We start from the raw sequence: 24,093 nt of genomic DNA on the forward strand, positions 1-24,093 counted from the left end.
GACAGTGAAGAATTAAAAGCATTTGAGGAGTCTAATTAGAAGCTGAGGAAGAAGTTAAGTAGAGATGTCTTGCTCTGAGTGTAATATGGATTTAGTAGCAAAAATTTTTTGCTGACAGCATATAATTTCAGTTTTTCAACAATTACTGTCAGTTAACATCAAGTTACAGGAATCAAAATATTTCTTGGAGCAGCATTAATGGAAACAGAGGAATGCCCTAAGGAAATTGAATTAAATAACAACTAGTTATCCCTTATAATGTAACATTGGAGGGGCCTTGATATAGATGGGAGTTGAAGATATGATCTGTGCTATTTATTACTAATGATATTGCTCATGCTTTTCCTAGTGAATAGTGCTGTTTAGTGTGTTCTCACCACTAGTATCTTGGATACATGCTCCTTCTGGCTTCTCCATGAGGCTAGAAATGGTTTGAAGGTTGGTTCCAGGAGGTTATTTTTGGCTCTTTTGGGGAGTAGGTGGCAATGCAAATTGCTGATCATTAAAGCCCCCATACTATTTTGCACTAAAGTAATCCCAGGACTACTGATTTCAGATTGAATTGACACATCAAGATCATGTTCCCTAGGAGAAACTGTTGTGAACCCCCCAATTCTCTATAGTTATGGAAGTCTGGGTGCTTCTTTTCTATGACAACACCTATATTTTGGAATAGCTTAATGCTTGAGCGAGTTATTCCTTCCAAAAACAAATTACATTAAGGACTGATGATTGTTATTGTAATGGCATTTTTTATAATTTGTAATTTGTACCATGAATATTTCATTTCTGTGTCTTTATTATTAGAAATTTCAAAATATTCAGGATTGCAGCAAGTATGAAATCCAATAAATGAATAAACAATATGGCTTGTCATAAAATGCATGTTCCAAGCTAACATAGTTAATTGGCCATTTCGACATAAAAATAAATTTCTGGATGATAGGTCCACCAGATGATGGCTTTTAGCAATTCTTAAGTATTTATTTCCTATTGCCTGTTTCTTCTGCTTCCTAGTTATTCTACTTTTACCCTCTGTTATCATTGAATGAAATCTCCAATTACATTTGAACCCACCTTAAACATAGTGACATTTTGCCCCCTTGGATGAAGCAATATATGTCATCACTTACCTAGACAAGTCACAAATTATTTTGACATGCAAAACAGAAATCCTGTATTTTGCCAGGCTAGGCACAAAAGGTAACAGTAACAAAATTAAATAACCTAGACTTGCTGCTTTCATGGTATCCATATTTGTGTGAAGTAGCTATCTCCTTTCTGTACCTCTTTTCTGTAAGGAGTATAAATCCTTCCATTCCTCACCATCCAATCAAAGCTGCAGACGCTTCTTGGATGAGGATGGGCGTTGGTAGAAGTTACCGTGAACACCCTTTCTATCTATGCTGCAAGAGAGATAGAAAGAGAGAGCCAGGATGGGTTGATTCCTTCCTATGATGTCATTTAGCCGAGTCTGTACTAAGATATAAAAGCCAGCCCCCGGCAGAAACCCCAGCTTTGGCGAAGATACTTGACAGACTGAAAGGTGTCTCTGAAAGCACAAAATGAATATAGAAATACGTCTTACCCTCTCCGGACAAATCAAGGGAGGGGCTGGGCTCTCTCGCAGCATAGATAGAAAGGGCGTTCATGGTAACTTCTACCAAAGCCCATTCTCCTCCATGCTGCATCGAGAGCCCAGGATGGAACATACCAAACCTTGCATGTCCACGGGTGGGTCCTCCTCTGGCTCATCACACCGACTGTGGAACCACTTGTTGAAGCACCCGTCTGCCGAAGGCTGCAGTCGCCGAGGCAAAGGCATCCATATGGCAGTGTCTGATGAAAAGAGACAGGGATGTCCACGTGGCCGCACGACAGATCTCCTTCAAGGATGCTTGGGTTGCCCAAGCAGCAGAAGTGGCCGCGCTTCTAATAGAGTGCACCGTCAGACCTCGGGGAACCGGAAGGGCCGCAGCTTTGTAGGCCTGCTCAATGCAAGACCTGACCCACCTGCTAATAGTAGGAGAAGAGGCCTTGTGCCCCAAGCAAGAAGGGAAAAAGGAAACAAACATGGCTTCCAACTTCCTGAAGGAGGAAGTGCACTTAATGTATATTCTAAGAGCCCTTCTTATGTCTAGCGTGTGCCAATGCCGCTCTAAGTCATGGTGCGGGAGAGGACAGAAGTCAGGCAAAACAATGTTCTGGGACCTGTGAAACCAGGTGTTAACCTTCGGAATAAATGAGGGGTCCAGACGAAGAACAACCCTATCATCGTGAAAGGAACAAAGGTCCTGTCTGATGGAAAGAGCAGCAAGCTTGGAAACCCTTCTGGCAGAAGTGATGGCAACAAGGAACACTACCTTCAGAGTCAGGAAATGGAGAGACACTGTTCTAAGGGGTTCAAAGGGGGCATTAAGGGCATGAAGGACCACATGAAGGTCCCAGGAAGGATACCTGTGAACCACTGGAGGGTGCAGGTTGGAAGCCCCTTTCAGAAACCTCCTGACTGAAGGGTGATAGGATAAGGAAGGAAACGAACCCCATGAAAGGACCGAGGAGAGGGCCGCAACCTGCCTGCGTAAGGTGTTGGGGGCCAAACCTTTCTCCAGCCCATTCTGAAGGAAGCTAAGAACTTCTGCCAACTGGGCTGAAGCAGGAGAAAGACCCTCCCTGAGGCACCATTGGGAAAAAGCCTTCCAGGTGGCATCATAGATGCGCCTTGTAGAAGGTTTGCGAGATGCCAGGATAGTGAGGACCCTTTCTGGAAGATCAACCTCCTCTAACCACTACTGCTCAAGTGCCACACGATCAGCTTGAACCACTGGGGCTCTGGGTGGAGCAGGGACCCCCTGGTGAAGGGAGATTAAATGGGCTGGGATTCTCCAAGGAGAAGCCACAGATAGGTTGACCAGGTCTGCAAATCAGGGCCTCCTTGGCCAATAGGGTGCCAGGAAGATGTTCCTCCAACATCTTCTGAATTACTGCCGGAATGATGGGAAGCGGGGGAAAGGTGTAGAGGAGACCCTTGGGCCATCTGCACCAAAGTGCATTGGTCCCCTCCGCTCCCTGGCAAGGAAACCTGGTGAAGAATCTGGTGACTTGGGTGTTTTGAGGAGTGGAGAAGAGATCCACCTCCGGTGTTCCGAATCTGAGGGAAAAGTCCCTGAATAGAGATGGAGGAATGGACCATTCTGCCTGGTCAACTAGGCTCTTGCTGAGCCAGTCGGCCTGGGAGTTGTCGACTCCGGAGATGTGGTCCGCCGAGATCGACAACAGGTGTTTCTCTGCCCATAATCCCAACCGTAAAGCCTCTCTCATGAGGGCTTTGGACCTCGTCCCCCCCTTGCCGGTTGACATGAGCCTTTGCGGCCATGTTGTCCGTAAGGACTAGAACATGAGAGCCGGTCACTGATTGCCTGAAATGCTTGAGAGCCAGAAAAATGGCTCTGAGCTCTAGCCAATTTATGGGAAGGGTCTGCTCTGACCTGGAGCAAACGGCCTGAGCTATCTGGCCCTGCATATGGGAACCCCAACCCAGGAGGCTGGCATTGGTGGTTATCACTAGCCTGTCTGGGTCCCTGAACAGGAGTTCCCTCCAGATTGACGGGGAATGCCACCAATTGAGAGATCTCCGGATTTGCAGTGGGAGTGGGACCCTGATGGATGAGTGGCTGGTTCCTGCTCATTGGTAGGAAAGCAGGAACCATTGGAGGGGTCGGGAGTGGAGCCGTGCCCACGGGACGATGCCAATACAGGAGACCATCTTCCCCAGAAGTTTGGACAGCAGCAACGGGGACAGTTTCATGTTGCTGGGTCTGGCTGATGATCTCTGCAAGGCTCTTTCTACGAGCTAGGGACAGGAAAACTTGGCACGACGTGGTATCGATGACTGTTCCCAAGTGTTGCAATTTGGTTGTGGGAGAGAGTTGGCTCTTTTTGATGTTGATGGAATATCCGTGGCTTTGGAGATACGACAGGGTAATTTGCAGATCCCGATGAGCCTCATGGATGGAAGAGGACAGAATCAAAATGTCGTCCAAGTAGCATTGGATCCTCACTGGAACAGAACACAGAGATGCTATCAATGCTGTCAGAACCTTTGTGAAGACCTTGGAGCCGATGAAAGGCTGAAGGGAAGTGCTTGATACTGGTAATGGGTATTCTGATAACAGAAACAGAGATACTGGCGATGATGAGGCCAAATTGGGATGTGGAGGTAAGCCTCCGTGAGATCAATGGAAGAGAGGAGGTCACCCTCCCAAACACTCTCTAAAATAGAATGCAGAGTCTGCATTTTAAATCGCCTGTACTTTACAAATTGGTTGAGAAATTTTAGATCAAGGATGGCTCGCCACCCCAACCCCTGAGGCTTTGGGAATGATGAAAAGGCAAGAGTAAAGCCCACATCCCCGTTGAGAGGGGGAACAGGTTGAATAGCCCTGATTTCAAGAAGGTGCTGAATGGCCTGATTCATGAGGGCTTGCCTTGAAATGTCCTGAGAGACAGGATGCTTACCAGTAGAAGGTTGTTGCCTGCCAGATGCTTCCGCATGTTGGTCTTGGCGTTGGGAGTAGAGCCTCTGAGAGCGGGGGAAGTGAGATGAGGTCTTCGCTCGAAAGGCAGGAGGGCGATAAGGACCAGGGCGATAGCTTTCTTCCCAGAGGAAGAGAGAATTTTACGTTTATCTCTGGTTTTGATGAGATCAGGTTCCAGAGCATCGCCAAAAAGCTTAACGCCTGCGAAAGGAACTGAAGCCAGTTTCCATTTTTGGCGTGACTCCGCCTGCCAATTTCGGAGCCATAAAAGTCTTCTTGCTGCTACAGAAGATGCCATGGCCTTGGATGCAAATTTGGCAGAATTGAGAGTGGCATCTGCAGTGAATTCCACCGCTGCAATAATCTTATTAAGGTCTTGGTGAGACCGAAGGTCAGAAGCAGGCAATCTATTCTGGAGTTGGCGCAGCCACCGTATGGATGCCCTGGTGAAGAAGGATGTTGCTGTTGAAGCCCGAACAGCCCAAGCAGCAGCCTGGTGATTGCTCTTGAGGGTCTGTTCGGAACATTTATTATCTCATTTCAGGATATCTTCTGGCTCCATGGGAGTGCCAGAAGATGAGAATGAAGCCAGAACCGGAATGTCAACAGGGCATTGTCCAGAGCTGCGCTGACATTGTAGAAATGCTTATCCAAAGAAGATGGGCGAGGACCTGCCAAAGGGGAAGTGCACTGTTCCTTGACCATGTCCAGGAACAAAATGGGAGAAGGCAAAACGTCTGCATGCACTACAGGCTTGAAGAAGAGCGAGTCCCCTTGGCTAGAGGGATTTTCTTGTGGCTCAGGAGCCACTTCCTCTGGTGACAGCTTGGCAGTGACCAAAGCCTTGCTGAGTAATGGCCTGAAGAGAGTAGGTTTGAAGACCAATGCAGAGGATGTCTACTCTGAGCGAGAATCCTCTTCCCCTGAAAGATTTTGGTCATAAATCTCACCCTCTTCACACTCTGAACGAGAGGAGTAACTGTGTTCAGATGGTGAAGCCCTTCCTTCCTGATCAACCTCCTCCCATTCTGGTAAAGAAGAATGGACCCTGAGGTCCTGGAGCCTGTGTAAATCAGGGTGATGAGGCAAGGAACTTATAGATTGAGAAGGAAGAAGGGCCTGAACCCTTTCCAGAGGTTGAAGAATTTGCTTGAAGCCTTCAGCCAATCCCTGCCTAATGGCTGATGAGACTACATCTTGGATATCCCTTGGTCTATGATCAAAGGTAGAGGCAGAAGGCTGAAGGCCCGCTGCTGAGGGAGTGAAGGTGGCTTCAGGCCTAGATTGAGGAGAAGTTTGAGGCCTGGAGGGAGGGGGAGGAGCATAGGGCCCAGAAGCCTGTTGGAAATAAGGCCCAGATCTGCTTAAATCCTGAGGATCTGATTGTACTGCAAGAGCCTCAGGAGACCAGGATGGAGGATGGAAAGGCTCATAGATAACTTCTCCTCCCCTGGGAGGGCTTGGCTGGGGCCTATGGGTATCATCTGAAACATGCTGTAGTTGCACTCCCTTTTGTTGAATAGTTCTGTTGAACTGTCTCTCTAGGGCTGCATGCCTGCACTTCTGTGCCCTCAACTCAGCCTGAGTTGCCTTCTTAGGGGTAGAACCTTAGATCTGATTTTAGCAGCCACCCTCCTCTGGACTGATTGAGTGTGTTGCCTACGTCTTTTTCTCTTATTGGGCTTAAGAGACTGTTCCACTGGGGGAGAAAGCTCTGCCTGAGCCTTATCTTGCTCCATTTGTAGAATAAAGGCTCTTGCATAAGAAAGAAACTGTTTAGAATTTTTTATGAAGCCCTTATGGTATAAAATGGCCCCCGGGCTTACAAAATGGCTGCTCACCTCATGGTGGAAGGCTTCAATCCAAGATGGCCACTGACTAGGGGAAACAGGCTCCGAAATCGAAGAATTCCTGCCCAGGCTATAAAGAGCCCCGAGCGAAGTCAGCAAAAGAAAACGCAGCCGTCGGTCAGACGATCAGTTGGCTTGTGCTCTTTTCGGTTTGCCGATCTTTTTTACGATCGCTTAAAACCGCAGGTGTGGGGGAGGTCTACAGACGCTGCCCAGCTTGCCTGTACACAGCTCTGGTAACAATTCTAAACATTGCAGGAGAGAGAGCCCTGCTCTCCTGGAAGAGCAGCTGTCCAGATCCCTGCTTGAAACGAGGAAAAAGTACTGAAGATCGCTGGTGAGTGCTATCTAACAGAACACTTTCAGAGACACAGCTACTGACTGAAAGGAGCTGAGTCAAAAGCTGGGGTCTCTCCCGGGGGCTGGCTTTTATATCTTAGTACAGACTCAGCTAAATGAGGTCATAGGAAGGAGTCAACCCATCCTGGGCTCTTGATGCAGCATAGAGAACTGAAAGAAAAACAAGGAAAGTCCAGTTGCCTCTTGAAAACGCACCTTTGGGGCAACTATGACCTAGATGACTGAGAATCTGCATAGACAGTTGTCCTTACTACAAGATTATCTTGTTTTTATTCACTTTCTGTCTGAAGATTTTGTTTTATAATGCCAATCCTACAAAAACAAAAAACCCTAGCTGATTTCACGGCAACACAGTGGCATGGGAGCAGAGAATTTGCCACAGCATTTAAAATTCAATGTTTAGCTGATCATGACAGACACAGCTTGTCAATTTTTCAAAGATGGAAGTATAATACAAAAAGATGGTTGGTTTTTTTGTATCCTTTTCAGTCTACACTTATATATGATAATTGATGAAAAGGGGCGTTGGTTCTTACCTGATACGCTTCTTTTCGTAGAGCTGTTGAGAGTGTCCAGGTTGGGAGGAGCTCCAGTCTCGGCTCTCACAGGCTGAGCTTGAGATTCAGGCACGCCTCTCACCATCACATGGTCCTCCGGGCGCGCCCCAGTTTTGCGAAGACGAGAAGGAAGGTCCTGTTCTCATCTTACTCAGGAAAAAAATATTAGTTTGCTCGGTCAAACAGCAGGGTTTCCCACCAGACGGCCTACGGGTGGGGCTGGACACTCTCAACAGCTCTACGAAAAGAAGCGTATCAGGTAAGAACCAACGCCCCTTTTCCATAGAGCTGTCTCGAGTGTCCAGGTTGGGACATACCAAAGCTTGGCTAGTCCTGCGGGCGGGCTCCCGTCTGGAATGGGACCTCTCCTGGAACCCTGATGACCTGCTGGAGGGCACGCCCAACAGGAGAACCCCTCAGAGGTTGGAATGCCTCAACGAGAGGGCCTGATGAAGGAGACGGGGCTGTCTAAAGGTAGCCCTGCCGGGGATGCCACAGATGCTTACTGAGACCGTGGGGCAAGGAGACTAGGTAGAGCGGCCAAAACCTTGTTAGGGACCCGGTACGAGGAGCCCGGGCAGAGGCGAGGATGGAAGTTCCCCTGAAAAGACCTAGCCAGAGTGAGGGGAGGCGCCCTCAATAACCGGAGGGTCACCGTTGCGAGGGTGGCAATGGGACGCCCTAGGGTGTTATGGGATAGACCCTGTTGGGAACCCCCCTGAGAGAACTCCAGGTCAGAATGATGGAGGGGAGACGTAAGGAGTTCCCAAACTGTGACCTGTGCTAGTGGGGACCAAGTTTGGTTCCGCCCAGAGCGAGGCGGTCGGCCCTGCTCAAGAGCCAACTGACCGAGGACCGCCCCAGAGGGAACTAAGGGTAGTAGTGAGGACCAGGGCAAGGGGTCCGTGTATCTGGATTATGAGGCTGTGGGCCGGGGGCCCAGAGAAGGAACCCCAGCTAACATGGGGTGGGGATAAATGTGTTGCCGGCCAGATGCCCTGGGGCAAGGTGAGGAGGACAAGGGTGCTCCAGACTATGAACCTGCGTCCGGGAGCCGTATGGTCTACCGGGAGTCTTGGTATGGAGAGGTAAGGCAGATATGAGGATTAGGCTTCCCCAACAGTTTGGGCAAGGCTGAAGAGAAAGAGATTTTGCAGGAGTTAAGTGTCAGAGTGGAGCCAGACTAGGCGAGAAGCCTGAAGAGGATTGGCTTTCTTGCTCTCCTTCTCCTCGTCTTTATACTTGTTTCTTTCTTTCTTTCTTTTTTTTTTTTTTTTTTTTTTTTTTGGGGTGGGGGCAGCCACCTGGGGGTGACTGCATTATCGGGGACGACGGAACGAACCTCTCCCGGATCCCGGGAGGGCTTCCTGGACGAGGTGCCTCCGGACCTGTCTGGTTCCGATCGGTCGGGAGGCCTGTAGGGAGATGATTGGTAGTACCTGGGGAAGGAGGAAGAGCGGGAAGAACCTTGGCGAGAAGAGGGAGAGGAACCTCTGAAATCAGACCTCCTAGCAAGAGAAGGGAGATATTTGCGCTTGTTGCAGGTCTCGGCCAGGAATGGGTCGAGAACCGGTCCAAATAGCTTCCCCCAGAGATGGGGGCTGATGCTAGCTTAGCCTTGTTTTTACGTCCGCCTGCCAGTGGCGGAGCCAGAGAAGGCGACGGGCAGTGACCTGGGGCGAGATGGCCCTGGTGGAGAATTTTGCAGCCTGGAAGGTGGCGTCTGCAGAGAACTCGGCTGCGGCCAGGATCTTGGCAATATCCTGGTGCGCTCTGAGATTAGCTGCGGGGACGTGCTGCTTGAGCTGCTGGAGCCACTTGATGGAGGTTCTGGTGAAAAAGACGCGCGCCGTGGAGGCCCTGATCGCCCAGGCATCAGAGAGATGAGCGCGGCGCAGGGCCAGTTCAGCTCGTTTGTCCTCGGGCTGGAGAGCTTCGAGGGACTCGCTGGGAGTTGAGCGGGAGGCCAGACCTACTACGGGCTCGTCCACAGCGGGGGATCGAGCAAGGTAGAGAACTGCGGTTCAAGATTGAAAAACCGCTTGTCCTGGGCGTTGGGAGGGGAGGAGGCCCCGAGGAGGCTAGCTGCCTTGAGACCATGTCAGAGAATATGGGTGGGACAGGAATCACTTCGGTTTCCACCACAGGCTGGGAGAAAATGGAGTCGGGAGGAACCCCGATGCCGCTGGGTTGGGTGGGGGGAGGGTTCAGGCCCGAGGTATTCCTGGCCTTGAACAGGAGGGACCTAAATAGATGTGGTTTAAACAGCCCCAGAAACGCGGGCTGGCCTGGAGAGAGGCCCTCGTCCTCCGACATGTCCCCTTCTGGGGGGCTTGCTCCCAAGAGGAGTTCACTGTCTACGACAGACCCCAATTCGAGATCCTCCTCGTCCCCAAAGAGGGTAGGGTCCCCGAGTTCCTGGGCTTCCATCTCCTCCATCTCCAAGGGCAGGGTCAAGTCCCCGTGGAGAGCTACCTGACCATGCGGGTTGCTGATCCTCGAGCCTCGGGGGCCTCAGGCCTAGGGGCCAGACCGGTCAGCTGCTGAAACTGTTGTGCTATCCCGTGCCGGATGGCCAGCTCCATCGCTCGTTTGAGATTTTCGGGGATTTCCACCGTGGGGGGTGGGTGAGGCTCCTCCGGGCGCAGACCTGCAGCAGCGGGGGGGAAGGTGGCCTCAGGGGCCTGTCCAGGCTGCGATGAAGAGGCAGAAGCAGGGGAGGAGGGAGGATGGGTGGAGGTAGAGGGAGTGGGATTGGAAGGGTCCAGAGGCACAGAGCTTGACTCCTTAGAGCGTCTGTCAATCTCCTTTTCAAGGGCCCTGTGTCGCCTAAGGGCATCCCTTTGAGAGGCTTTGGATGTTTCCTGTGCTTGTTTGCGCAGGTGGTGAGACTTAGCCTTGGCCTTCAGGGAAGTGCCACGAGATGCATTGTCGTCTGCCATCTGGAGAGGAGAAAGGAGGAAAAGTTCTTGATTAACGTGAGGTGATTAACAAGGCTGGACACAGCCTAAGCAGGGGCCGGGAAACCCAGTACTCGTTTCGCACCCCCCTAGGTCAAGGGCAACAGAGGTGCTTTGCACGTTGTTGAGAAGTAGGGCCTAGCCCAGAAGCCAATTGCCAAAGATGGACGCCAAAAAACCGCCCCTGCCGGGCGGACCGGGGAAGGGGGATGGCGGAGCTGCTACCTCCCTTGCTGGGGAGAGACTGTGTAGCCAGTAGACTCCTATATCTAGAGGAATACCAAGGCAGGATTGCAAGGTACCAGCAGGGATTTGGACATTCCAAGGATCTGCCCAGGAATCAAACACAATGCGGCCTGCAGGTAGGCCTCGAGCAGTGGCAGGCGTCCCTGGGGCTACCAACCAAAAATTTTAAAGTAAAGTGCCATCATGGGTCCTCGGACAGTTGCACGTTTGGATGCGGCCTACGTAGAGGCCGGGGATCCTAGCGCACGTTTCGCACCCCCCTTTTGATCAAAAAAAATTTTTTGTATTTAAAATAGGAGGCTGTTGCACAGCAGGGCCTAGCCCAGAAGCCAATTAGCCAAAAGTTGAACGCCAGGCAGCTACCCCTGCCGGACGGACCGGGGAAGGGGGATGGCAGAGCTGCTAACTCGCCTGCTGGGGGAAGGGCTACAGAGCCAACTAACCCTGGTTAGCCTGATAGAAACTAAGCACAAACAGGCAAGGATATAGGCAGTCCGGAGTCTGCCTATAAAACATTAAGAAAAACCCTGTTATAGGCCTCTGAAAAATGGCGCCCGGCCATGCGGCCACACACAAGATGGCGGCGACTCCTGCCACTCCCAAGATGGCTGACGCCACAGGGAGCCCAAAATGGAGGGCGCAATGACGAGGCAATCCCCAGCGGCGGCTATCACCCAGGAGAAGTTAAAAGGCCCGGAGGCCACAAAGAAGTACCTGGGAGAGGCAGGGAAGCATCTCCCTGGGTTAGAGGGCGTTCGTGGGGGAAACGGCCAAAGAACAAAACCAGGCAGGAAAGAAACGATGCAGCTTCGCACGGAGCGAAAAGGCAGCAATCGGAGTGGGGGGCAGCGCTCGAAGCTCTGGATTCTCCCTTAAAAGGATAGTGAAACAATTCCCCTTAGAAGAAAAAGGCTCCTAGGGAGCTCAAACCTCAGTTTCCTGCGCTGTCTGAGAGTCCAAGTTGATCAAAAAAAAAAAAAAAAACACGAGGTGCTAGAACGACCAGGAGCAAAAGGAAAACCAGCCTGACTGCCACGAGGCTGAGCAAAAAACTGGGGCGCGCCCGGAGGACCATGTGATGGTGAGAGGCGTGCCTGAATCTCAAGCTCAGCCTGTGAGAGCCGAGACTGGAGCTCCTCCCAACCTGGACACTCGAGACAGCTCTATGGAAAACAATTGAGTGATTTAATGAAAGCACTAATGTTTTGGATTCTGAGTGACTTGTCTTCCTTTTTATCTTTTTCCATCCATGGCAAGGTTGAGCATTCATCCAAGTGAATCAATCTCTTTTTTTGACAAAGAAGAATCACTGCTATATTGGTCAAATAGGAAGCTGTTTATATTCTTTAAAAAATTGGTGGCACAGCTGATTTCTAGTTGTCTGTTTTATATACTGTATATCCTACTTCTTTATCGAAGTCCTTGTACTGGAGATAGCTTACCAGTAAACACCAACCATCCTTTACAACTGAATTGAATATGGCATATAATCTACAATAATTTAGTTGTGGCTGACTAATTATACATGCTGGATTAGGAGGATAGGTTTTTCCTATAGTTTTGTATCATTTTCCCCAGAAATGTTACTAATTTAGTTCATATAATATTAACTTCAATATGTTAGGGTTTTTTTCAAGGATAAGGAAACAAGGTATAACTGAACAAATAAAGAAGCAACTTCTCTTGATCAATCTTTCTATAATAGTTACTTAAAATTCAGTACTAAAATTTATTAACAATGAACCGTATGTTCTTATCATTATACTGTTAGATCTGCTACGGTTAGAACTGCTAAGGGTCGCAAAATTTTATTTTTCATGGAATTTCTCTCTCTCATACACAAACCAATATTTTAAGTTTTTGCCAGATTCTAAACAAAACTAGGTGTTCCTCTATGAATCTGCTACAACTTTCCACTGCTATTTAGCCTGTACCTTTTAATTGAAAAGTATATCAAAACCCTGAATGTAGCTAATTTTGATCTAGAAGATGCCACTGTAAAAAGTAAAAAAAAATTGTGAAAGTGAAGCCAGCTATTATGACAACTGTAAAAGACAATACAAGTCTTAAACCACTTTAAATGCATGTTAAGGTTTTGTAACATTTTTCTCATTTCCTGTTTAGAGAAAAGACAAAAATCAGGAGGCAGAGTTAGTATCCTTAGCCATGTTTCTTGTTAACTTAAGAATCTACAACATAAGAAATGAAAGTGGATACAAATATTGTTCTTGTTGCATCTTGTTGTCTTAGTTTTAAAATTCACATACTCTGAAGGAAAATATTTGTAAAGAAATGTCTGGACCAAAGTTGGCTAACCTCAGGCCACAAACTTTCATGTGGCTTTCCAATTATTTTGCACAGCCACTAAACAAGGAGTCTCAATCTTCAACAATCACAGATGCCTTATAAGGATTAGTTAATTAGCTGAAGGACTTCAATATCTTTGAAGATCTTTCAGACATGTACATGAAATCTCTAATGAGTAAAAATGAAGAATATTTCAATATGATGTAACAAATTCATAAAATAAAATAATAACAATAAAATCATTGGGAAGGACTCGATAGGTGGATTAAAATGCCAAATCCAGTCTAAACACCTGGATGCCTGTGCAATGGACCATAACAACTGTGAAATAGCTATTGCTGAAATATAGCTGCAAACAAAAACATTTCACTTCCATTAATTAGCATGTGATATGTTTTTTTATAAACCAGAACCCCAGTGTGTTATTGTATTAATCGGTTAATATTTAATATTTTTGCATCAATTTAGTGTTAGCCAATCCACCTTTTCTTTCTCTTCTCTCTCCTGGTTGAGCAAAATAAGCTTTCTTTCCTTCAGTCTTATTTGTTGCTAATTTCTCCTTCTTTTTATTGCTTGTCCTGGTAAAGTTCTTCCTTCCTTTGCCTAGAATGCCATTTACAACCAAGAAGGATACATTCTCATAGGCTCTTATTAATCAGATTTATTGAAAATTAAAATTGTATAAGATATACAATCTTAGAAACTAGATATATGTACTCTAGCACCTGTTTTCTCAGTGAATATGTCATAAGGGCGAGAATTCTTAGATTGTCTTGTCTACTTCTTGAAGCAATGGGGATGTTCCTATGTGTTTTCCTGATACAAGGGAAATGTGCAGATGTTCTGGCCCTGTAATACTTAATAAATCATTACCTACTTCCCCACACTCTGAGAAACCTATTACACAGATTTCCTAGCTCTCTTGCTGTCTTTCTTATTCCTTGGTGAGCATTGAGTCTTCTCAGCTGAATGATCAGACTTGGCTCTCCTTTTTGACCGCCTCCTTATTTCTCCCCTCAGGTATACCCCCTCCTGCCTCCTGCCCTGTCTTTCTTGGTCAAGCTTGATCAAGCCATAACTCCCTGCTACTCTTGCTTGAGAGCTCAGTACCACGTCAGAAGCAATGCTTACTAAACAGTGCAGTAGCAGAAAATGCTTTTCAGAGGGTGCTGCTGCTCAGGGTAAGTGGTCTCTGAGGCCTGATTACATAGCTCAGACCCTAATGATGCTGGGAAACTTGTTGAGTCAGGTTGAAATGAACTGTGAGGCCACCACATGTTCCTGACAATATCCTCCCCAGCCTGTAGTGCTCATTGTTTTTACTTTCTGGACAGCTTCCTTTGTGCCAATGAAATATTGCTTATGGGGGTGGAGAAAAAAATATTTTGAACAGCTGTGAATTTAAGATCTCTGCCTCTAAACCTCCTTAGGCCACAGTGCTAATTTTTTTATAGCATTACTGTTAAAAATCATCAATGTAGGTATCTTTGTTTATGTTCAATTGCCTTTATGAGTGTCACAGATACGTAGAAAATCCACAATTTAAATTCATAGTACTATAGCCTACAAACATTCGCAAACTATCTACATCTCAGATACACACATCACCAGTATAATCCTCCTTATTTCCAGGTTGGATCTCTCTCTGATGAGCGCCTACTCCAGGGGTGTCAAACTGGATTTCTCTGAGGGCCGGATCAGCATTGTAGTTTTTTGCAGGCTGGCAGGGGTGGGGGCAAGGAGCAAGGGTGGGGGAAGACAGGACTTTCCCTGTTTTTGGCTGGCAGAGTGCTGCTAGAGGCCAGGGTGGCCAAAAATGGACCATGTGGGGGCCAAGTGAGTCCTCCATGTGGCCAATTGGAGACCCTGCAAGTCTTCCTGGTGGCCTGTTTTGGCCAGCAGAGTGTTGCTGGAGGCTGGGGAGGACAAAAACGGGCTGTGCAGGGACCTCACGAGGCCTCCGCGCAGCCCATTTTTGGCCAGCAGAGTGCTGCAGGAGGCCGGGGTGGCCAAAAACGGGCTGCGCAGGGGTCCTGTGAGGCCTCCCCGTGACCCATTTTGGCCGACAGAGGCACTGTGGATCAGTTTGGTATTTCCTTTGGTATTTCCAGGCTGGCCCTGTGGGCCAGACTTAAGCACTCCACAGGCTGGGTACAGCCTGCAGGCCTTGAGTTTGACACCCTGGCCTACTCATTGCTTCTTGTCCTTCATCTGGTGACATAGAGAATAAATTGGCACCCTATCCCTGTGCAGCCCTTCAGGTATTTGCTATCACATCACCTTTAGTTTTCTCTCCTTTGAGTTGAACATACCTCTTTCCTTTAGCTGTACTTTATAGGATTTAGCCTTCAGACCACTAATCATCTTCATTGTTCTTCTCTCTTTCTAGCACCTTAGCATCCTTTTTGTATTGTGACCAGAAGTGGACACTATATTCCAAATGGCCTTAACAGTGCGGTATACAGCAGTACTATCACTTACCTTGATCTTGATACTGGTGGTGCTCTGCTGTTGGTGGGTGATAGGCAGGTGGAAGAATTTGAAGTACTCTTGCAGTACTCTTGTAAGTGTAGTGAGTTGCCAATTGCCTGAATTTTGCTCATGTGGCAGCCATAACTGAGGACCAGGTATAAGTACTATTTGTTCCCTGTAACTTTGAATGGTCACTGAATGAATGATGGTTAAGTGAGGACTATCTATAAGTTAAGGAGCTACATTATTCCATAAATATAAACACAATATGTTTTTGTTCCATAACATATAAGAAAAACAAAATGATACTTTTCACAACCATGTGTATAACATAAAGTCATAAACTATACATTGATAAATTAGATGACTATCTGATTCCATGGTACATTAAATTCTTTCACCTGATCCATAGCAGTATTACCATGGTAGTTTCTAAGATCATAATGATAAAAATGCAAATTAAGCATTTTTAGTAAGCAAAGTAAAGTAAAAACAGAACTTTTTCCATTTTGTAAGAACAAGATTTAAGAGATTCAGTGATAGAAAAATAAGTTGGTTTTAGTGCCACTTTTCAAAAAATACTGTTTGCCAAGTTCACTTGTTGGGATTGATAGTGATATAAAAATTAATTTCGAATAGTTTGCCTTAATTTTAAGTTTCTGATGCTTAATTTGTAGTTTCTGTGTGTGGCATTTTAATGTTTGCAAGCGGCTTTCAATATTTAAACTGTGCAAAAAAAATAAATCAAAATATATCCACACTCACAAATGTGCTACTACAAATAATATGACTAAGAATGACATTAGAATAGCAGTTTACCTTTCTCAAAAATGAAATAATTAAAAAACAAACCTGGAATAAAGTTTTTCCAAATAAAACATTTTTATCTCCTAGAACTATAATTCTTTTCAAATTCTTGTTTCTTTAATTATCTATTTGCTCAAAAGAGATTTCTGACCACTGAAATCCCATATAGTTATTTAAAAAATATAATTTGGTTACTTAAATCATGTTTTATGATGAAAAAGCAAGATTAATAGAAAAACATAAAGCTTTACCAATTGAATAATTGGATGCCTCTCAAAAATCCAGAAAACTGCACAGTTATAGCTTCAAAACATATGTGATATATGTTGTGCAGTTACATGTCATGAAACTATTTGATGTCTCATTATTCATAATCACATAATCTACAGTCCTGAAAAACCAGGCTGTATTTTTTTTGCTTTCAGTTAGCATTGCTAGAAAAACAAACTGTTCCACCTTTCATTATAGAGACTCTGGAGCTTACAGCAGAAATTGCTTAGTTAGAGACTGACTTAGTTTATGAGCTAATTGTGGTTAAGCTTCACAGGCCTTTCTACACACACAAGAGGAGAGAATGTACAACATCAGCATCTGTAATTAGAATGAAATATAAAAACTCTGGGCTGACCTAACTTTGCCTGAAAACTATGATCTGAAATCTTCTTTTGTTTCAAGCTTTGCTGCTTTAATTTTTCTACTATTTCTAAATTCAGTAATTTCCAGAGCCTTGAATTTACAAGAACAGACTGGACAAGTACACAGATTATCTTGAACAATCATACAAATCAAAAATAAAATGTACAATTTTGTATAAATTACTTAATGGTTTTCAAAATATGATCAATGCATATCAGTATGTACATATCTTTAAGTTATTTTGTCTGTGTATATGTACATGTGTTTGTGTATTCATATTCCTCATCTCATGTAGACTTAGGCTAAGAGTCTCCTACCTGTGGGCCGGGGCCCACTACTGGGCCACATGAGTGGTTGGCCAGTGCACTCACATGTGTGCACACCCACCCACACTTGTGCTAGCGTCATGGTGAGCGTTGTACATGTGCTTATGGCCCCATTTACATTGAACATGTGCTTATGGCCCCATTTGCGTTGCATGCATACTCACGGCTTCGTTCACACTTAATGACCTATTGTGATTTGCTTAACGACGACAACTGGAAGTGTTTGAATTTTCACTGGTAATCAAGACAGCCATGTAATGTTGTGCTTCATGTTGCTTAGCAATGGAAATTCTGGCACTTCCAGTTGCTGTCATTAAATAAGGACTATCTGTAGTTTATATTTCTTCAAATCTTGCTCAGTTCAGTTAAAATATAGTTTAACCTTCCCCTCTTACCTTCTTATTCAGTTCACAATGCTTAACTAAACACTGTGAGGAAGAATATTTGCAATGACACCACATATTAATAGAGTAAGAAAAAGAATGGTGTGATGAGTATTTCCATTTACACTGAGCATTTTGTGCAAGCCTATGGGCATTCTTGATGAACTAAATATTTTTTCCCCTTCCACTTTATTGTTTCCAATTCTCAGAGGCTCCCTGCAGTTTTCTTGGCAAGAATTAATATAAAGATCCTGCTTTTTAGTCTATAACAAATATACTAGGAAATAATCTCTGTAGTATTTTTCTTTTGTCTAGGTTTATCTGGATCACACACTTTATATGAAGATATTTATAGTTAATGGGAGAGATTCACCTTTCTGCACCTTTTTTAATTACATTTTGACCACATACACAGAAACTACAGAGGGAAGGGGAAATTTTATTTTCTATGAATTACTGGCAGAATGTTTCAATTTAAAAGAGAATTAACTGAATTCCATTTTGGCAAGAATGGTTGTTTTCTAATAAAAGCAGCAACATAACTATATCTTTCTCTGTTTGTTTGGGGGACCTTTCTCCAGATAGTTTTTACAATTATGTTAGGCTGCAGACATATCAATATTTAGCTTGAAGCAAGCATAATGTAACAGGACTTCAAAGTAAGGGTTAGGTTTTAACGTTTAATTGAGTGCAGTCCAAAGCTGGTTAGATGATAAGCAGCAATATAAATGTTTTAAATTAATTAATACGATTAAATAAAATACATATGTGTTTTTAGATGACAGTGCTTCTGCTGCCAGTAGCATGGAGGTGACAGACCGCATAGCTTCACTTGAACAACGTGTTCAGATGCAAGAAGACGACATTCAGTTGCTCAAGTCCGCTCTGGCAGATGTCGTTAGGCGTTTAAATATTACTGAGGAGCAACAGGCCATGCAGAACAGGAAAGGACCTACCAAAGGTATTAACTTCCCATTCAAGTTCACCTGTATATGTTATAATGAAAATATTTTAACCAGTTATTATGATGAGATAATTATCTGAGAATATTTCTTGCATAATATTTTTCTGAGTTGGATAGTTATTGGTTTAATGTGAATATTGAATTTAATGTATACTTTAAAAAAGTTTCTAAGAAGTGTACCCAGATAAGTATTTTTCAAATTTCTAATCAGGTCTCAGGTTACTTTTCTGTTAAATTTAACTGGAATTCATTCTATTAATATTTCTGTTTTTTATGAATATTAGCTAATGTTCATCTGTCTGAATATTTTTGGTTGTGTTAATGAATGCAAAGAATGTAAGTTAAAGTATACCAATTTTTTCTGTGTTTTTGCAGTATTATACTCTAAATATTTGTATATCATGGCACAGAAAACAACACCTGACCTTTTTCATTATCTTGTATATGTAGTAAAACATCTAAACATGTTAACTGACATATTTTATGTACCTGGTGCTGTCCTACATTTTATTTTATAGGATTAGGAAGATTATTTGTTTCTCAAAATCTTTTTATACTTCCATATCAAGGATGGGCTATTTGACCATTTAACCAGTTTTTGCCACAGTCATGTAGCTGAAGTATATAGCAAATAACAAAGCATCAGTTGTGAAATTTCCTTACCTGCTCTGTATAAATTCCAATTTTCAGGGCTAGAAGGAATATGCTAAAGGCTCTGATGGGACTTTCTGAAAATCTGGCAAATGAGTGAATTTCTGTATTAATAAGATGCAAATAAATATTGTTTCTACTTTCTACCTGGAAATGTTATATATTGATCCCAGCTATGCATTTAACAAGACATTCAAGAAATTTTGATTAGCAGATTAATCAGATTTGAATTGAAGGTGAGATACTAGACACTTAGTTTGCAAATTATTCTCAAAAGATTGTGCTCAGTGATTTCATATAAAAATGATGTAGAGTGTTGAGTGGAAATACTAGGGATTCAGTCTTGGATTTCAGCATTTCTTACTAATAACATAGATGGAGAAGTTATCAGATTTGCAGATGATACAATTGGGTGGAATCATTAAGAGTTTAGAAGATTAAAAAGGTGAAATGGTCTCAATAAATCAAAGAAATGGTCTGAAAATAGCAAACCAACTTCTTAAAAATGCTATGTTTTATCTTTTAAAAAAGAAAGAAATGTACAGATATAGAATGGAAGGTTCAGTCCTTATAAGGATTTTCCAATAGTAATAAATTACAAATTGAAAATATATATATATATATATATATATATATATCTCCAGTTGCCACAAGAGAATTTTCCAAATAATGGGTTGTCATATTTCCACTTTATTCTGCAATAATCAGGTCTTACTTCAAGTATTGTGTGCACTTCTGAATTTGTAAATTTCAGCATTTATTTATTTGTTTGGTTATTTATTTATTTATTTATTTTCATTTCACAGCAAGACCACTAGTTCAAACACTGCCTTTAAAGATTACTGTCAATAATGGAACTGTCTTACCAAAGAAATCTAGTGGTTCTCTACCTTCTCCATCAGGAACCAGGAAAGAAATTGTATCACCAGCAGCAAAAAGGTATTATCAAGTTGTTAATATACTGCTTATCTTCAGTTTTAAAATTATTGCATGTTTCCCTCTCTCTCAGTAATATTTTATATAAAGTAATAAGAGCCTCTGGTGCAGTGGTTAAAATACAGTACTGCAAGCTACCTTTGCAGCCAGCTGCCTACAGTTTGGCAGTTCAAATCCCACCAGGCTCAAGGTTGACTCAGCCTTCAATCTTTCCGAGGTGGGTAAAATGAGGACCCAGATTGTTGGGGGCAATATGCTGATACTGTAAACTGCTTAGAGAGGGCTGCAAAGCACTATAAAGTGGTATATAAGTCTAAGTGCTATTGCTATTTTCAGTCAATGGCTTAGTACCAATCTTAACTCATTTTCTGACTGTCTTCTAAAAAGTAATATAACAAACATAATTTTGTTAATAATAAGAATCATTGTATTAATGAGATGATGTATTAGACTATTTTCAGATGTTTTATTTGTGTTTAATTCTTTCACTATCGAGTACCATAGAAAATATATTAATGTTGTTAGCATGGGAAAAGACTGTAAATACTTACATCCACTAATAGACCAGTAAAAAGGAGAGTGAAGGCTAGGGTACCCATAACTTTCTCATTATAATAAACTTACCTACTCTGAATTATTTACTTTTTCTTTTTTGGTTTTGTTATAACAAAAGGATTGGAAATTTTATTTTATTCACAGTGCTTTAATTATTTTTTTCCTCAATGTTTTTTATTTAAGTCGTTTTATATCTATTTTTTTTTATTTCAAATAGTTTTACAAAAACATTTATACTGTATCAGATTTTGATAGGTAAAATTACAAGCCATTTTCAAGTTATAGCTGAAGCCCATCAACAGCTCTTATTTTTGAGAATCATATTATCATACAGAATTTGGATTAGATATACTTCAGTTTCTTGGAAGGAAAAGCATGTTGGAACTGCAACTAAATTGTAAAAGAGTGATATGTTCCTCGTTAACTGATAATATTGGCAGCATGAATATATTCAAATGTGATTGCCAGTTGAATCATTTAGGAGTGTATTCAGGTGACTTCAAGGCTCTAGGGAGAGCCTGACCCCTATTGGCCACTTTGGGGAGTGTAAGCATGCTCCCTTCCCTGAGATTCTGAGCAGTTTTCCATCTCACCATGCTCTCTTCCAGTGATAACTTTTGTTTGCTAGAGATGTTTTGACTGTGGGTTTACCTTCTTTTAAACTCTTTTAAAGCAATCCGAACAGATTGCTGTACAGTAGAATAGGTGAGCAAAAGTGCTTATCTCATTTAACTGGGCAGCTCACTCTGCCTGGTACCCAGCAACTGATCTGTGGATGATAGTGGAGTAGAACATGCTATATAAAGAGAACCACATCTATTTTATGAACCCCTGTCCGAGTTTCTACTTCAGATAACATATCATAGTAAGATTTGCCTTCAGTTTTGCTAGAAAGATATAGCTAACCTTTTTGAATGTGTCATTTATTAGCAAAGAGTGCATTTTAGACTTGTATCACATAGCTACATGCATTCTATACTAGCGTCCATCTCCCCAAAGTTTAAAAAAACCAGTATCTGTGACTAATACTAATTCCACAAATCAATTTGCAGATTTTTCGGTTTCTACTAATTGAGGAAATGGCAAACATCTATGTTGTGCAGTAACCATTATTTCATGATAGTAGTAAGTTATGTTCATTTTTCACCCTGTCTAGGAGCTTCTAATATCTCACTAGATATTCCCAACAAATTTGTTTACTGTTACAATAATCAAGATGATGAATTTTAATGACAACATCAAATATGCATTTGTGCAATGAAAACAAGGAAAATTGACAGTAATTACAGATACATTTCAGACTTCTTAGGCATGCTGTAATTTAATATAGCAATCACTTCTACGCAGTGTTGTCCAGTATTGGATGAAACAAGTTTGTGCAACAATTCCTTTATACATGTGCATATTCATATACAGTAGTATAAAATTAAGAATGCAACTTCTGTCCTGTCCTGTATGTGAATGGGACAGAGAGAAAGAAAGCGGGGAAGAGATGTTAAATTACTGCATCCGTACTCTCAGTATCATAATAAAGAAGAGAACAAGTTTGCCTATACTATCTCCAGCATGTCCAGATTCAGGGGTGTGCTCTTAGGCCTTAAAGTAATTAGGTTTTGCCTCAGTTTTTGTAGAATTGTGCATATGGCCAAATCCATCATTTCCCATTTGTAAGTCAAGGAACGCAAACAAATTGCATATGTGCTGGATTTTTTTGTGTGTAAATTGGGTCAAAGAGGAAAAAAAATAAAGGAATAAAGGTTTGGCTACTAAAATAAAAGTCAGCGAAATAATTTCACTCTTTATGAAGAGAATAACTTACATTTTATTTTTATTTTATTTTATTTGGAAATTTGTATTGCCACCTAGTCTCACATGACGACTCAAGGTGGCTTACAAGAATATAAAACCTCATATAAAAACAATAAAATTAATAAAAGAGAAAATCATATAATTAATTAATAAAATATAATATATAATAAAATAACCTCCCAACCCCCGTCCTGGCAACAACATATCACATGAGCCATCGAATGGACTCCATCCCATTCTGCGATCCCCAGCCCACTGGCAGAACCAGATCTTCAGTGCCTTCGGGAAAAGTGTTCGAGTAGGGGCCATTCTAATATCTGGGGGAATGATCTCAACCACGGAGAAGGCCCTTCTTCTGGGTCCCATCAGGGGAATCTGCCTAGGCGATGGGACCCACAAACATTCCTTGCCTCCCCGTTTTGGTGGGTCGGGTAGATGTGACCGGCAAGAGACGGTCCCTTAGATAAGCTGGTCCCAAGCCATAAAAGGCTTTAAAGGTGACAACTAGCACCTTGAATTGCACCCGGATTGAATTGCACATTCATAGTTAATTTTAAATAAAGACTTGTATGGGTATATCAGTATCAGTCTTCATTACAGTTACAAAAATAATAATAAAATAGCTATTATGACTATATCTATTTTTATTCTTCTATGTATTTAGGTTCAGTATCTTATTATATAAAAACTTCTAAAGCTATATCAGATGTGTGATTGCCTAGTAATCAACATTAACTCAAGGTGGGATAGGTTTTTCATGGTTTAAGAAATATTGTTCTTTAAAATATGTCTCTCTCCTACTGAAACTTTTTAAGCATCTTTCTACTGCATATGATTGCCCTCCATTGTATTGTATTATCACATTATTTCCAGTAGCCTGTTTTCGGTAACAATGAGCACAGAGGATTAGTTTAATGTATCGATGACATATTGTAAATTTTAAAAAATGTCTCGTATTCCAGATTATATATAATAATTCATTGTTTGTGGGTCTCTTTTTGTAAAAAACATACGTTATTACCATGCTATTGTCTAACAGAAGTTTCTGTTGTACCTGTTGATGAAGGGTTGTATTGTTTTAAATTAAGGATCAGTAACCTGCAGCCTCCCCCTTTTTCTTTCATATTCTTTCTTATTCAACATTACTTCTATTACTGAAAATTAATCACATGGTTTCCTACCATTTGAGACAAAAATATAAAAACATAAGTGCTAAAATAAAATTAACTTCATTTTTTAAAAGTCAGTCCCTCACCTACCCAAAACCTGAGAAAAAATTGAAGATTCTAGGTCTGTTCATGTTCAGGTAGTCCTCAACTTACAACAGTTCATTTAGTGACCATTTAAAGTTACAACAGCACTGAAAAAAGTGACTTGACCATTTTTCACACTTACAATTGTTGCCACATCTCCATGATCATGTGATCAAAATTCGGATGCTTGACAACTGACTCACATTTATAACATTTGCGGTGCCCCAGATCATGTGATCACCTTTTGCAATCTTACCACAAGAAAAGTCAATGGGGAAGCCAGATTCACTTAACTAGTTTAATGTTTAACTAACTAATGTTAAATTTAACTAACTAATGTTACTAATTTAACAATTGCAGAGATTTACTTAACAACTGTAGTAGGAAGGGTCATAAAATGGGGCAAAACTCACTTAATTGTCTCACTTAGCAACACAAATCTTGGGCTCAATTGTAGTCATAAATTGAGGACTACCTGTAAAT

The 24,093-nt window shown here is 42.7% G+C and overlaps 1 protein-coding gene across 5 annotated transcripts in view; it reads left to right on the top strand.

The window, feature by feature from the left end:
- EML1 (EMAP like 1) overlaps nt 1–24,093 on the top strand; it is a 154,157-nt gene that overhangs the window by 87,648 nt on the left and 42,416 nt on the right. For all 5 annotated transcript variants that reach the window (XM_087922171.1, XM_087922170.1, XM_026698481.2 and 2 more), the window contains 2 exons: nt 18,221–18,403; nt 19,864–19,996. In XM_087922171.1, coding sequence (XP_087778297.1) covers nt 18,221–18,403; nt 19,864–19,996 — 316 coding nt within the window. Of the gene's footprint in view, nt 1–18,220; nt 18,404–19,863; nt 19,997–24,093 lie in introns of those variants that run through there.

The sequence above is a fragment of the Pseudonaja textilis genome, chromosome 1 (assembly GCF_049901715.1).
Source record: "Pseudonaja textilis isolate UNSWEBS1 chromosome 1, rPseTex1.2, whole genome shotgun sequence".
Classification (NCBI taxonomy): domain Eukaryota; kingdom Metazoa; phylum Chordata; class Lepidosauria; order Squamata; family Elapidae; genus Pseudonaja; species Pseudonaja textilis.